The sequence below is a fragment of the Scyliorhinus canicula genome, chromosome 16 (assembly GCF_902713615.1).
Source record: "Scyliorhinus canicula chromosome 16, sScyCan1.1, whole genome shotgun sequence".
Classification (NCBI taxonomy): Eukaryota; Metazoa; Chordata; class Chondrichthyes; order Carcharhiniformes; family Scyliorhinidae; genus Scyliorhinus; species Scyliorhinus canicula.
Genome location: NC_052161.1, coordinates 106500366 through 106516433, shown reverse-complemented (window position 1 = coordinate 106516433; position 16068 = coordinate 106500366). Strand labels below are relative to the sequence as shown.

The 16068-nt window shown below is 41.2% G+C and overlaps 1 protein-coding gene across 2 annotated transcripts in view; it reads left to right on the top strand.

The window, feature by feature from the left end:
• Positions 1-16068, top strand: part of mtor (mechanistic target of rapamycin kinase) — a 342907-nt gene that overhangs the window by 91275 nt on the left and 235564 nt on the right. For both annotated transcript variants that reach the window (XM_038821832.1, XM_038821833.1), the window contains 4 exons: positions 814-900; positions 1738-1905; positions 2913-3025; positions 3605-3767. In XM_038821832.1, coding sequence (XP_038677760.1) covers positions 814-900; positions 1738-1905; positions 2913-3025; positions 3605-3767 — 531 coding nt within the window. The remainder of the gene's footprint in view (positions 1-813; positions 901-1737; positions 1906-2912; positions 3026-3604; positions 3768-16068) is intronic.

Below are 16068 nucleotides of genomic sequence, written 5' to 3'. Positions count from 1 at the left end.
TGCACTCTTTATTTTATTGCTTGGTCCTTGAACTGCATCCCTGATACATACCAGCAGTTGTACAGCTGCATTTGTCAACAATAATGACCTGTAATGACTGTCGCACTATGATGCTATGCTTAAAATGACATATTTGATGTGGGTGGAAATGTTCTATCATGTTGTTTGGTTAAATGTACCTATGTCCATGCAGAATCAATGCTGCTGAGTTATACGCAAGATCATTTTCCAGCTTATTTGAACATTAACTTTAGGTCTGGGGGACAATTTACTGTGTTCCTTCTTAATGTAAATAAATATCACTATCACAAATGTATGCTAGTAAAATCTAAACTACTGCAAAATCTGCATATACGCAGCATGTATGACAACATCGGAAAAAAAGCAGAAAGGTTAGTTGTGAGTGTACTGTTTAGCAAATTCTGGTGGATCTTTACTATATTTCCATCTTTTTTTTAAAAAATAAAAAGATTTAACTTCTCTATTCTGGGGGCAGGGTTTTTTTGGAATTCATTAAAACAAATTACGTGTCATTAGATCATAGTTAAAATCTTTGATGTGGATTAATTATGGGTTAGTTTTCCGAGTTTGTCAGTAATGTTGACATTTGTTTAAATTTAAACCATGCTGGATAAAGTTCTGTCAGGTTGGTTCCTTCCCAGGTCTGTAATTCAACACATTTGAAACCGGCAATCAGCTGGGACTGTATTGAATTTTGAGTTTAACTTAAAAGTAGAATGTATACATAAAAAGGTCATGAGCAAAACAGCTTATTTCTAAACCATTTGTATAATTGTACATTTCCTTTGTCAGTTCTTGTTCCAGCAGCTGGGAATGCTCGTTTCATTTGTGAAAATTCATATCCGACCCTATATGGATGACATATTTGCTTTGATAAAAGTGAGTATTGCAAATATTTTAACAGTTTGGGTGCACCCTCCCCTCCACCTTGATACTAGTGATCTCCCCTTGATCCTTATTGACTTTGTTCTGGGATTGTGAGCTGATTATCTTTTTTTTTGTTAATGTCTGGATCTCTCATACATGATTATCTTCGCTATTACCCATAATCCTTTGAACAATCAGTTTCTAACTCTGTTATACTCAAAGCAAACCATTTTGGTGCTCCCCTGATTGCCATGGTCACCATGCTACCAGAAGGATATGGAGACTTTGGAGAGGGTGAAGAGGAGATTTACCAGGATGTTGCCTGGTCTGGAGGGTGTTTGCTAGGTGGAGAGGCTGAATAGACTCGGACTGTTTTTATTAGAACGTCGGAGGTTGAGGGGAGACTGATAGAGGTCTGCAAGATTATGACTGGCATGGATAGAGTGGATGGCAAGGCACTCTTTCCCAGGGTGGAGGGGTCAGTCACCAAGGGGGCGTAGGTTCAAAGTCAATGGGGCAAAGTTTAGAGGAGATGTGCGAGGCATGTTTTTTACACAGCGGGTGGTGAGTGCCTAGAACGCGTTTCCAGGGGAGGTTGTGGAAGCAGATACATTAACAGCGTTCAAAAGGCATCTCAATAAATACACGGATAGGATGGGTATCGAGGGATACGGTGCCAGGAAGTGCTGAGGGTTTTGACCAATGGTGGTATCATGACCAGTACAGGCTTGGAAAGCTGAAGGGCCTGTTCCTGTGTTGCATTGTTCTTTGTTCTTTGTAATCTTTTTTTTGAAAGAATATATATAAGTTTTGATTGCAGCAAAATTTGATTTTTTTAAATGCTTCCAGGAATATTGGACACTTAACAACCAAATGCAGAACACTATCATCCTGGTTATTGAGCAGATTGTTGTTGCTTTGGGAGGAGAGTTTAAACTTTATCTGCCGCAGCTGGTTCCTCACATGCTTCGTGTCTTCATGCATGACACAAGTTCTGGTCGCAGTGTCACAATCAAGGTGAGCCATTTGGAGTTTTGATAACATTAGCTGCTGGAGCTGGTGTTTTGTCGTTGAAATACTCCCGAGCCAAAACATCCTATTCTCAATCCCTTGCAGATTTTTCTTTCATGCTTTGAACATCTTTAAAATTTATTAAGCTGTTGGACTCTGCTGTGGGTATGTGTACAAAAATGTGTTTGAAAGCTTAGTAGAACTAAGAAAGCTATCCGAAATTAGCACTGATGTTTTACAGCCCATTCTCTAGTAACTAATGACTAAGTTTTTTAAGTGATGCAACATAAAAAGATGATGACTAACAAAATTAAATTGCAACACAGGGTTGGCAAACCACATACTAATTAGTAAAATCCATTTGTCACCTAGTTTTAAAACACCATTTGAATTAATTGACTATTGACCATAAAGAAATTAGGTAAAAGGGTTGCAGTTAAAAATGAGTAATACCTCCATGATGCGCACTCTATTCAATATCTCTGTGGCTCAACTGGTATTGACACATGTTCAGTCAGATTGGCTTTTCCAGTAAACGCAATTTTTAAGTCATTGCCAGTTTTCAACCTAACATAGCTTTAAAAATGCACTTTCTTACATTAGGAAAATACTTATTGTCACAATCCATTTTATCTTTTTAGTCTCTGGATTGGATGTATTTTATCACACTATTGACAACAAGGAATTGAATGCTCTCTAAACTGCCTATGTCACCATATTAGACGCACCCTGCGCTATATGTCATCACTGGATGATCCTCTCACTATTGAAGTTAAGAGTTTGGGTGAATAGTAAAATGTATTTCTCCGTAGTATTCAGTGATGAGGGTAATTTATTAGTTAGTTTTAATTAGTAATGCTAAATAATTATATAGCCCTGTATAGTATTTTGTTTCTAAATGCAAAATGCTCCCGGCCAATTGTGCTCCATTCCAGTTTAAGTACATCAGTTTCACAGTTCAAGGCATAAATGTGCTCTTGTTATAAATTTCCCTTGTATACTTCTTTTTGCAGTTACTCAATGCAATACAGCTTTTTGGAGCAAACCTGGATGATTATCTGCATCTTTTGCTTCCTCCAATTGTCAAACTGTTTGATGGACAGGAAGTGCCACTAGGACCTAGAAAGTAAGTTGTATATTTTCAGTTTGACATTTTCTGTAGACCCTTCAAAAATAAGTTTTATTATACTGTCATTAGTATCCATAATTCATTTCTTCTTTAAAAGTAGTGCAAATGCATTTTTTGTCGGTTCCACAAAAAGTTTCAGAATTACATAGATTTCAAGTGGATTGGTTCCTTTTAAACCTAATTTCAGCATTGTAATAAAAGATGTCGATTCACATATTGAGAACTGTTGGGTTGGGTGTGTGTGTGTGTGTTGGGGGAGGGGTCATCCACTTTGTGCTATATGTAACAAAGCCATTGATCTGTAATTTGCTTCAAAGTAACACTAAGGCTAATAGTACTGCAGTTAACTTATTGCTGTCCATTTTGGCCTGATTGCCCAAATCAAACATTGGAAGCAATGCGCAACTTGTGGAGAAGTATAGTATCTGAACATAGTGAGACTTTTATGGAAAGCCTACAACGAGCAAAATAGTAGTCTCCATGTACATGGAGTTACCGTAGTCAAGTATTCCCATGGCTAGAAGGAGGAATCACAAAATGTTGATTGTGCATCTGCCTTATTTCCTAATCTACAAGGGTTGCCCTGGAGACTCTGGATCGTCTGACAGAATCTCTGGACTTCACAGATTATGCCTCAAGGATTATTCATCCAATAGTGCGAACGCTTGATTGCACTCCAGAATTGCGTCAGACGGCAATGGACACACTTTCTTCATTGGTATTTCAACTTGGAAAAAAGGTGAAAACAAATTATAGGTGTGAATATTTATGCATTAATTGCTTTAGCTCACAAAACCAAGTATGTTCCTAAATTCCCGTGTGTATAAATTCTGGTCTGAAACCTGTTACGGGTCCCTGGTTAAAGGCAGACTTTTTACATGAGTCTGGGATTTAAATCCAGCCCAGAATATTGTGACAGAACTGTTTTCATTCTGGAATCAGTAAGGGCTCGGTATGTGAAGTTAGTTTGGGCTATCTCAACCCAGTTGCTATTGAGCATGGGCTAACAGCAAAAGACTGCCCTGAATTGGCAATTTGTTTAGAGAAATACGAGCATCGGGTGGAGTTGGAGGGTCTGCTCTTCGATCCTGGGGATAAAGATTTTTGTTCGGTAGAGCACTTCATTTTCTGCTCTGTTAATTTTGGTGCTTCTGTAATTCAGGGCACAGGAGATCTGGATCTCAGTTTGCTGCAGTTACAGGAATTGACCCAGTTTCATTATTCTGATAACAAAAATGAAAAACCACAGTCAACCTGAAAATCAAGACACTATCCAACTATGTTTAACCCGACACAGGTGCTTATTGCTCAATACCTTGATGTTCTATTCTATTGCAAGAAAGCCCCTTGCCTTAAAGAACGCAAATCTCAAAAAAGGAAAATATAATTATCGAGCAATTGGGTACTTAACTTGACCACTGAAATGCTAGTTCACTATGTGCTTGTATGATCATAGTGCCAAAGATTAACAAAGCAGGCCAGTCTATCCACTGAAACAAATAATTACAGTGGCAGAACATTTTAGGATACGATCTGCCAATCTGTGTAATTTCATTTTCTGTCTTTGGTTTATTAGTGTTGCAAAAATCTCATTTGCCTTTGAATTTCCCTATTTCAAGTTGAATATTTCAGGTGGACTTGAACTGAGAGTCGTCGATCATTATAATTTAGAAATATTTTAATTTGCACATAGTTGGAGGTGCAATAAAAGACTATTAACGTTAGGTTTATTTGGAAATGTTTTCCTCAATACCACCAGAATCTCCATTTTTTTTATGACACAAGTATCTATAGAACAATGAATGGTAGGTTTAGATATAAATATTGTACGTTAGTAGGCAGGAAGGAGTGACTAAGTTTTAATCTAATCAGGCATTCAAACACTGCCCTAAACAAGCAAGAGTATCTTGAATACGTGATAAATGACACTGAACTCCCTCCCCTCTCACATTAGAATTACAACCTTGAAATCATTCCATTTTATTACTGATTAGTGCAATAGAAATTGATTAAACGTTGCCAAAATTTAAAGCTGCTGGTTTTGGCTGTGTTTCTGTATCTGGAAAGACTTGTGAGGTGTGTTTCCTTTCAATAGCTAACAACTTTCAGGATGATGGTAAATAATGCTTTATACTCTTCACCTGACTAGTCATTCAAACAATAATTGGCAGAAGCTGTGCTTTGATACATAGAAAGGCACTAAATGTTGCAATGGCAGTAGTGTAGATTTACAGGGCAATAATGTGGTATGTATTACAAAATAATTGTCTTATATAAACATTACACAATGTGTTTTGTATGCCTGTACGCTTTTTAATGGTGCAGAAATTCAGCTTAATTTTGCCATCAGGTACAATTGGATAGTTAAACCTCACAAAGTGATAAATATTTCACCAGTATTCATGATTTCCTTTAAAAGGCCTGCTATGTTGGTGATTTTACTTCACTGTTTTATTCGTTTTATTTTTGAAGGTTTTTTGTGATGTTCTATGTTATCAGCATGGCAATTTTTCTAATTCAGTGGGAAATTGCATATTTTCATGACTTTGGATATTTTGTGTGAGCACTGGATGCAGTAACACAATGAGAACAATATTGGGCTTAGTTATCTAGCATGAGTCAATTAGACGTCTTTTACACATTTGCGGATTGAAAGAAAATGTTTCAAATCTGGAGTAGGTCAAATTATATATTTTTCAAGAACAAGCCATTTCAAAGTTTTAAGGATCGATTTTGCAAGTATAGTGGAACAGTGTGTCACTGCTACATAGTGATGTGCCATGGAATGGTAAATTGAAGGTTTGCGCCCATGGTTTCTCACACTGACGAGTTGATAATGTTATGAGGGATCTAGGCAACACACTCAGGAGGATGGAAAGAAAACCCTAGACAGTGTTTCTATAACTTGGAACAAAACTGGTCGATGTCGAAGAGAATTCGGGTTAGTCTCCTTCAGGCAGATTAGCCAATGTTGATGTATCTACAAAGTTGGAGAGAATTCATCATGTGATTATAATGAGATATTTACTAACTAGAGTGGTTAATTTATTATGCTGAAAATTGGTAGAACATTTTACAGCACAGAGGAAAATTAGTCAACCTATTGCATCCATGTTGATATTGATCTTTTGACAAGGAAGGAGAAGGAATTAAAGAATTAGGTGGTTAGGTGGATAGTAGAGTGAGGTGGCATTAGGGTCAAGTTGGGAAGATAGAGAGATGGGGGCATTGGGAGGGTAGTGGGATGCGATCGAGAGGCTAGTCTGATGGTTAGAAGGGTGATTGGAGTTAATCGGGTGGTCGGGACTCATTTGAGGTTTAGTATGGTGATTGGATTGATTCAGGGGGGGTGGTGGATGGGGATCAGTTTGAGAGATTGGGACCAGTTGTGTAGTTACCAAAATGTTAGACCAGGTTTTAATCTGTCTAACATTCCCTGGGTAACTATCCCGGTAAGTACACCGGAACTGTCCCAAATCTCTGACTCTAACTCAGGGTTGGAGACATTTGTGGAAGGTCCTGGGGAACTGCCCATTGTTAAATTGAAACTTCCCGGCAGTTCCCATGTAGGTAACTACGCCTTCCATAGGACTTACGCAAAGTCCCAACACACAACACAGTGATGTGTCTGGTCTCCAGAGACAAGAAGATTTGGGCCTATATACCATAATGCGTTTGAGATTTTCCTGATGCAATTCTGCAAGTTAATTATGGAGCGCGATCCATTCCCCAACATTAATATTTTTTACGTTCTACAAATGTGCATACATGGGAACAAAGAAGTAAGTATCCTTTTGGTTTGCAGTACCTTTCTCCAGTTGTGTTTCTGGAGCAGCTAATGGGTTTATGCTGATGCTAGTGATGCACAGAAAATAGCACACTAACATAGGGCATTATTACGTTAAAAATTCCACATATTGTTGACCAGGTTTGCATCATTTAATGAGGTGAGTTCTTTCATTTTCTGCATATCAACATGCGAGCAATTGAAATAGAGGGAGATTATGTGTGAAGCAGCCTGCAATGACTTCATCCGGCTATTTTAGACACATGTCATGAATCTGACTGAACATGTAATCACGGACTAGGTTCCATTGAAAACCCAGAGCAACAGTGGTGTGCATCTGGATATAGACTGAGCCAAACACATGTTAGAGATTCACTAATTCATGGCCTCAGTTGGTTAATGTCGAACTCTAGAGATGAGCATGTTTTATGTTAAACTTATCAGTTTAAAATTCTTGTATGTTATGTTGCTAATCTGTAGGGAATGCATTAGAGGTTGTTTATTTTGGAATCTCGATTGCTTTGTTTGGCTACTAATGATTAGAAATTAAGTGCACTTGCACCCCTAAGGGCTAATTGCAGGTTATGTTCTCAAGTCCCACTGCAAGGCTTAAGCAATATTCTAGGTTTATTTTCCACGCAGTTTTTTTGGAGATATTGTATTTTGGTTGTAGTGTCAAACTGCCCCCCGTTTCCTGTTCCAATGGATGTTAAAAATGTTGTTACCATTTGAAGAAGATTAAGGGCATTTTCCAGTGCCCTGACCAAAATTCCTCCTCCAACCAATGTAACCCCAAAAAACATAATTTTCATTGTTATCAGTGAGACCATGCAACATATAAAAATGTCTATCAGTACTTGTCTACTGTTACAATTGTGAGGTGTAAGACTATGCAAGTTGGAATTGCACAGATATGAGGAGAATCTTCTCTGTGAAATCCCAAGTCAGGGAAGGAGAAGGTAACTCCCCAGAGGAAGTCTTGCATTCTGAGTGTTCTGATTAAAGGTGGTATTGAAAGTTCTGAACCAATGAATGGTTTTCAATACTTTGTGTCCTGAGAAGATCGCCGTTGACCAAGACACAACCTCAGCAGCGAAGATCCACATCTCTCAGTCCCAGTTTAATCCCTGTTATTTTGGCCCTTCCCTACTCCCATTGTGTGTCTGTCTTGTGTTTGTCTGGGTGGAAGGTGAGCCGGGGTTAGGTGAATAATTTGATTATGAGCAGCATGGTAGCACAGTGGTTAGCACGGTTGCTTCACAGCGCCATGGTCTCGGGTTCGATTTCAGCCTTGGGTCCCTGTCTGTGCGGAGCCTGCATGTTCTCCCTGTGTCTGCGTGGGTTTCCTCCGGGTGCTTTGGTTTCCTCCCACAGTCCAAAGATGTGCAGGTTAGGTGGATTGGTCATGTTAAAGTGCCATTAGTGTCCAAAGAGGGTTAGGTAGGATTATTAGGTTACTGGGATAGGGTGGAGGTGTGGGAATTAAGTGGGGTGCTCTTTCCAAGAGCCGGTGCAGACTCGATGGGCCGAATGGCCTCCTTCTGCACTGTAAATTCTATGTATTAGCAGACCATTGTTTTATTATCACCATTACACATTTATCTCTGCTCCTGTTGTAAATAAACAGTTGTTTAACTATTTTACTTGCAAATCTGGTGCCTGTATGTCATTGGAGCAGACAAGGGTCAAAGATCTCAGGAAAATATACGAATCATTGGTTAATTCACTTGTGTTTGGACTCCGGGGCTTGTGGGACTCAAATTCACCGGGTACTAGCCCAGGGTATTTTAACATGATGTAGGATGTCTGTTTGTGTATAACCAGTTCAGGTCATGACAAGTTCATTTTGCCACTTTTGCTTTTCCTCTTTATTTTTTTTATCATTGATTCTCAAAATGCCTGGATCTTTTCTATAGACTCTGATGCCATCTGGTTTGGTCCAAGGTAAAGGTCTCCCAGGAGTATATGTAAATGTTGCATTTGTTTCATGTTGGCATTCAGTACAAACAAAAATGCTTCACATCTCCCCTGACTAAGCTGCACGAAGAAGAACTACTTTGGGACCCTGGTATCTTGACCTCTGAAGTATATGTCTAATTCAACAAAATTGATGGTGGATGATCATAATCTCAGTATTTGTGGTTCCTGCATGTGAGAGGACACTGATGTTGGTGTGTCTGTCCTCCTACTTAACATGTGAGATGTTCTGAAGGTAGCATTGATGATACGACTCCAGTGCTTTGATGTGCCATTGTCCATGTTTTAGCCCCATACAATAAGGAAGGAGTCACAAGCGGTAGACCATGACCTTGGTTTCAGTTTTGGTGTTGCGATCTTCAAATATCGCTTCGGGTGACCAAACGCTGCACCAGCACATTTCAGGCAATGCTGGATTACTTAGGCAATGTCAGCCTTCTATGAAGATAACTTCCAAGGTATTGGAAGTGTTTTGCATTTCCTAGGCACTCATCATGAATCCTAAACAATGGAGCTGGGGCATTAGCATTCGGAGGACTTTTGGCCTTCTGAATGTTGAGTGTTAGTCTCATCTTGTATGCCTCAGAAAATGTGTCAATGATTTTCTGGCATCATCAGGGTATTGGAGCTCAAAGATTGAGATCAGGGTGGTCTTAACTTTTAATAGTTGTGACTGAAATTAAGTAGTTCACCATTCATTGAATAAATAAGCTGCACATCAGGGAGCTTGTCTCCTGTCCGACAGAGCATGGCAGCAAGGAAGATTTAAAAAAATGTTAGGACAGAGCTGCAATCTTGTATTACTCCTCTCTTAACCACAAATCCATTGTTAAGGATCACTGCTTGCACGCCATCATGCAGCAAGTGAAAGATGATGATGAATTTTGGAGGGTATCCATCCTTCATGATTTTCCAGAGTGTCTCATGATTTACAGAATCAAAAGCATTTGTACAGTCAAAGAACACCATGTAGAGAGGTTAATGTTGCTCACAATGTTTTTCTTGTCGTTGACTAACTGTAAAGATCATGTTGACCATGCCCCTTGAAGGCCTCAGCCTGCAGGGGAGTAGCTTTTCAAGTGTAATATGTTGATTTAGGAGGAATCTTGCAATGATCTTTCCTGCAGTGGAAAGCAGAGACATGCCTCTGTAATTCATACTGGTTAGATTTGTCCCCCTTTTGCGGATTGTCACAATCATGGTGGCCACGACATCATTTGGAACTTTACCTTCAGTCCAGATCTCTAGGTTAAGGGGATAGAGCTGTAACGTTAGTTCCTACCTTCTGCTCTTAAAGATTTCAGTGGGATTTCCATCAAATAATATTGTGTTATACTTCATTTGTGTGACGGCTGTCATCACCTCCGTAGGTGCTGATGGAGCTCTGAGCCTGGCTCTCTCAGGGTGTGCAAGCACTTGTGCCAACAATTGATTTTGATTGAAAAGGTATTTATAATCTTCCAATTAACTGATGTTGAAAGCGTCCCTTTCCTTGATTAGATGTCTCCCAATCTCAGGCCCCAGAGAAACTGGTCCTTGTGTACTTGGGCCATAAATGATCAAAGAAGTCATGGATATTACTTATGTCAGCAAGGTATTCAATTTCCTTGTCTGCTCACCACATGTTTGTTACATTGCTGGTGCACCTTTGTACCTCGGCCTTCACGTGTTGGCAAGTTTGCCTTGAGTTTGGGTCATTCGCCAAGTGCAAAAAGTCTTGCACTTGCACTCGGTTAGTTCATTGATAGCCTGGTCATTTTCGTCCTGTTGTTTCCTGACAGAAAATCCAAAATGTTTTTTGCGGGTTTAATGATATTCGACTTAAGGACACCCCCAGCACTTGTGGCACTCTTCTCCTGTTCGTGAGTGAACATGGAACATAAAACATACAGTGCAGAAGGAAGACATTCGGCCCATCGAGTCTGCGCTGACCCACTTAAACCCTCACTTCCACCCTATCCCCATAACCCAATTACCCCATCTAACCTTTTTGGTCACCAGGGTAATTTATCATGGCCAATCCACCTAACCTGCACATCTTTGGACTGTGGGTGGAAACCGGAGCACCCGGAGGAAACCCACGCACACACTAGGAGAACGTGCAGACTCCGCACAGATAATGATCCAGCAGGGAATTGAACCTGGGACCCTGGCGCTGTGAAGCCACAGTGGTATCTACTTGTGCTACCATGCTGCCCTAGTTTGAAAATTTTTCCCCAAAGCTTTATTGGAATCAGTCTCTTTTGATTGGATTGTTCAGAGCTTCAACATTGATCTTTCGTGGACATCTCTTCTGTTGTACCCCATTGTTTGGGAGCTAATTTGATGGACATAATTAAATGCATGAGTGAAAGATTGGTCCAATAGTCATCAGCCCCTGTCATTGCTCTCTTGTTGCGGACCTCTTTGCATTCTGAGCATGGGAAATGATTTAATCGATCAAGTGCCAGTCCTGGGACTGTGGGTGCGGCCATGATTTTTTGAACTTGTTCTTCTGATGGAATAGGGTATGGTGATAAACCCATGTTCTAGCATTTGGCAAGAAGAATGCTATTGGAATTGACATTTCCAACATCTTCCCTACCAATAGTTCCATTCCAGAGACTTGGATTTCTTTCAATTCTGACATTCAGATTACTGAGAGGAATAGCTTGTCCTCCTTTGGAACACGATGTGGAGATGTCGGCGTTGGACTGGGGTGAACACAGTAAGAAGTCTTACAACACCAGGTTAAAGCCCAACAGGTTTGTTTCAAACACGAGCTTTCGGAGCACTGCTCCTTCCGAAAGCTCATGTTTGAAACACACCTGTTGGACTTTAACCTGGTGTTGTAAGACTTCTGACTGTGCTCCTTTGGAACACAGCAGAGAGCTTGGTCAAATTTTGCCTTGATTCATTGTTGCCATCCAGAGTTGGGGCATATGCACTGACCATGGTGGTGAATTGGCTCCTTGCCAGTTTGAGACAAAGTCATGAGGCACTTATCTATTCCAAGAGATGAAGCCGGTTAATGAGTTCTCATGAAGCCTGTTAATGAATTCATTCTTGATGCCAAATCTAACTCCGTGAACTCTGCGTTCTTCTTCTAATTTTCCTTTCCAAGGTCCCTTGAGCTGCCCCTCTTCAGCTCACCAGGTCTCACTAATCAGCTATGTCAATGTCATATCACCAGAGGTTTCCGGCACTCTGGGTGTCAACTGGAGGGTGTGCCCTTGAGGGATAGAAACTGGAAATATGGAAAAGCTCAGCAGGTCTGGCATCATCTGTGAAGAGAAAAGCAGTGTTAATGTTTTGAATCTGTATGAATCATCTTCAGAGCCAGTATCCATGAGGGTCTTGGTTTCAATCTCAAAGTTTACTACTTGTGCCAGTTATGTGTTTCTACTGCTGTAGATAGAGAATAAAGAATGAGCTGGGTGCATATTAAAGAGGGCTGCTCACTCCCAGTTTCAGCTGCTGAAAGGCACCTTGCCTTGTCCGAAGTGCTGGACGACCATTTTGTTACTGCAGCCTATGAGCTAGATCATGACGAGAAGCATCCATACAATACAATACTGCTCCTGTTGCCTTTGCTGGTCGGCGATGGATTTGGGAGATGTGCTCAGAAAAAAAGCTGCCTGTGCACAGGTCTCAACAGAACTTAACCTTGACCCAATGGCAAGGAAGCCGTGGGCAGCACGGTAGCATTGTGGATAGCACAATTGCTTCACAGCTCCAGGGTCCCAGGTTCGATTCCGGCTTGGGTCAGGGTCATTGTCTGTGCGGAGTCTGCACATTCTCCCCGTGTGTGCATGTTTCCTCCAGGTGCTCCGGTTTCCTCCCACAGTCCAAAGATGTGCAGGTTAGGTGGATTGGCCATGATAAATTGCCCTTAGTGTCCAAAATTTCCCTTAGTGTTCGGTGGGGTTACTGGGTTATGGGGATAGGGTGGAGGTGTTGACCTTGGGTAGGGTGCTCTTTCCAAGAGCCGGTGCAGACTCGATGGGCCGAATGGCCTCCTGCACTGTAAATTCTCTGACAGTCTATAATTGGAGGTTTCATTCTGCTGCAGTCTTCATCCACCAGAACAGCTATTGAGATATTTCATATAGTGCATCTTCCTCTGCCTCTTGTGCCATTGTGGACTTGTGCCAGAGTCCCGTCTGCTGAGTGTTTTGTTATCATTGGTTCTCAAAATGATGATGCAAAGCCCACGTGTTGCAGAGGAAACCATTTTTGAGATTAGATGATAGGCCTCTCTATAAATCAATGAATATAGGTTATGTGGTCAGCAGAGAGGAGGTTGCTTGGCTTTGCAAACTACCACAGCCAGATGTGGAACAGATATGCTCTCAGGTTGCTGAGAGGCGTCCTGCAACTACCGAAGCATTCTGGGGGATTCTTCTTGACGTGGCCAGAAGTGAAGAATCAGCAAGACGGGCTTTACTGTTGGTACTGAATTTAGGAAACTTACCAAAGATTAAGGAAAGCACCAAGTGATAGCCATTCAAAGTTACTACTTGAGTTAACAAGAGTCCATTGGAAGTTGGGTCTCAATCAGCTACCGTTTTGGATACTATTGGAGGGTGGTCTCTCAGGAAAAAGCAGCAACAGCCAAATCCACAGCACAATGGGTGGCTCTGCTATTCCAATGGGTGGGTGAAAAACAATTGGCAGGACTATAATGATAGGGGATTCAACGTTAGGTGCACAGAATGACGTCTCTGTGGCCGCAAACATGAATCAAGGCTGGTATGTTGCCTCCCTGGTGCCAGCGTCCGGCTGTCACAGAACGGCTGCAGGGCATTCTGGGGAGGGAACGTGAACAGCCAGTGGGCGTGGTACACATTGGTACTAACGACATAGGTAAACTAAAAGATGAGAATCTGCACACGAGTACAGGAAGTTGGGAGATAATTTAAAATGCAGGACCTCCAACATAGTAATTTCAGTATTATCCCCATTCCACGTGCCAGAGTGAGCAGGAATAGGAGGCTCGATCAGATGAATGCATGGCTAGAGAGATGGTGTAGCTGGGAGGGATTCAGATTCTTGAGGCACTGGGACCTGTTCTGGGGCAGGTAGGACCAGTACAAACTGGACAGCTTGCACCCAGGCAGAGCTAGGACCAGTTCCCAGTAGGGTTTTTTGCTAGTTCTGTTGGGGAGTATTTAAACTAGGTGGGAGGGGGGGGGGAGGAGAAGACCCCAGGAATAGGATCAGATAGGTCAAACACAGATCAGGAAAATGGAGGTAGAACTTTAGCTAGTGATGCAGAAGATGTACTGAGAGACTTGGAATTACAGGAGAAGCAAAGTTTTAAGTATTCAGCAAGGGAAAATGGTGAAGTTAAACTGTATACTTCAATGCAAGGAGTATCACAAACAAGATAGATGGGTTAATAGCACAAGTAGAGACATAGAAGCAGGATGTCATTGCTATAACGGAAACCTAGCTAAAGGAGGGGCAGAATTGGCAGCTCAATATCCCTGGGTACAGACTTTTCAGGCAGGACAGTGGAAGATAAAAAGGAGGGTGAGTAGCACTAATGATTAAGGAATAAATTTCAGTTGTGAGAGGGGATGATATACTAAACGGGTCAACAATGGGTCGCACTACTATAGACCCCCAAATTATGAAAGAGGGATAGACAGATTTTGGTCTGTAGTATGTCGGCAAATTTCTGCCTGTAAGAACAAGAACCCAATTAGTGACACACCCAATGAGAGGAGTTGCAATTCTAGATCCAATCTTGGCGAACAAAGAAGGGCAAGTGGGTGAAGTGATAGTCGGTGACCATATTGAGCATAGTGATCACAGTTTAGTTAAATTCAGTATTACCATGGAAAAGGACAGAGATAAAACAGGAGTAAAAATTTTGAACTGGGTTAGCTGGCCAGCAATGTTAGAGGATAAATCTGTGAAAACCAGTAGGAAGCACTAAAAGATCCCAAATGTACAAAGTAGACATATTCCCTCCAAAAGTAAAAGTGGTGCTGACAAATCTAGACCCCCCCCCCCAACCCCCTGGTTGTCTAGAGGAATACAGGGGAAGATCAAACCGAGAAAGAAAGCGTGCGATAGGCATAAAGAACTAAACACTGCAGATAGCGTAGACGAGTATAGAAATGCAGGGACAAAGTCAATAAGGAAATCAATGAGAGGACATGAAAAAAGATTAGCAAGTAAAGTTAAAGATAACCCTAAGATGTTTTACCAATATATTAATGATAAAAGGTTAGTTAAAGAAAAAATGGGATCTATCAGAGGGGAATTTGTGTGTAGATGGAGAGGCTGTGGGAAGGGTTTTAAATTAATATTTTGTCTCTGTATTTACAAAGGAAATGGATGATGCAGATATAATAGTCCAGGAGAAACACTGAGACATACTGGATGGGTAATCATAAAGAGAGAGGAAGTACTCGAAAGATTGAAATCCTTGAAAGTTGATAAGTCGCCAGGGCCAGATGGATTGTTTCCGAGGCTATTGAAGGAGGTCAGGGAGGCAATAGCAGCTGCTCTTGAGGATGATTTTCCAATCCTCATTAGCCACAGGGGAGGTACTGGAGAAATGCAAATGTGGTACCATTGTTTCAAAAGAGATTGAAGAAAATGCCGAGCAACTATAGGCCAGTTAGTCTTACGTCAGTGGTGGGCAAATTAGTAGAATCAATCCTGAGAGGCGTTTGACAAAGTCCAACATGACAGATTGGTCAAGAAAGTGAAAGCCCATGGGATGCAGGATAATGTGGCAAACTGGATAAAAGTTGGCTTAGTAACAGGAAACAAAGGGTCATGGTTGATGGCTGCCCTTGCGATTGGAAAGTTGTTTCAAATAGTGTTCCACAGGGCTCGGTATTGGGATCCTTACTGTTTGTGTTATTTTTAACCATTTGGCCTGAATGTGGGGAGTATGATTGGGAAATTTGCAGATGACACAAAGGTTGGCCGAGTGGTGGACAGTGTAGAGGATAGCTATAACCTTCAAAACAATATAGATGAATTGGCGAAGTGGGTAATACAGTGGCAGATAGAATTTAACAACGAGAAGTGTGAGGTCATGTATTTAGGGAGGTCAAACAGTTATAGGAAGTACACAAAGAGGGGTAGATGAAGTGAGAGATCTTGGTGTACAGGCACACAGGTCCCTAAAGGTTCAAGCAGTCAACGTTGTTAAGAAAACACATGGAGTGCTCCCCTTCATTGGCAGAGATGTGGAATATAAAATTAAGGATGTAATGTTAGAAATGTATCAAACACTGGCGAGGCCATGACTGGAATATTGTATGAAAAATGA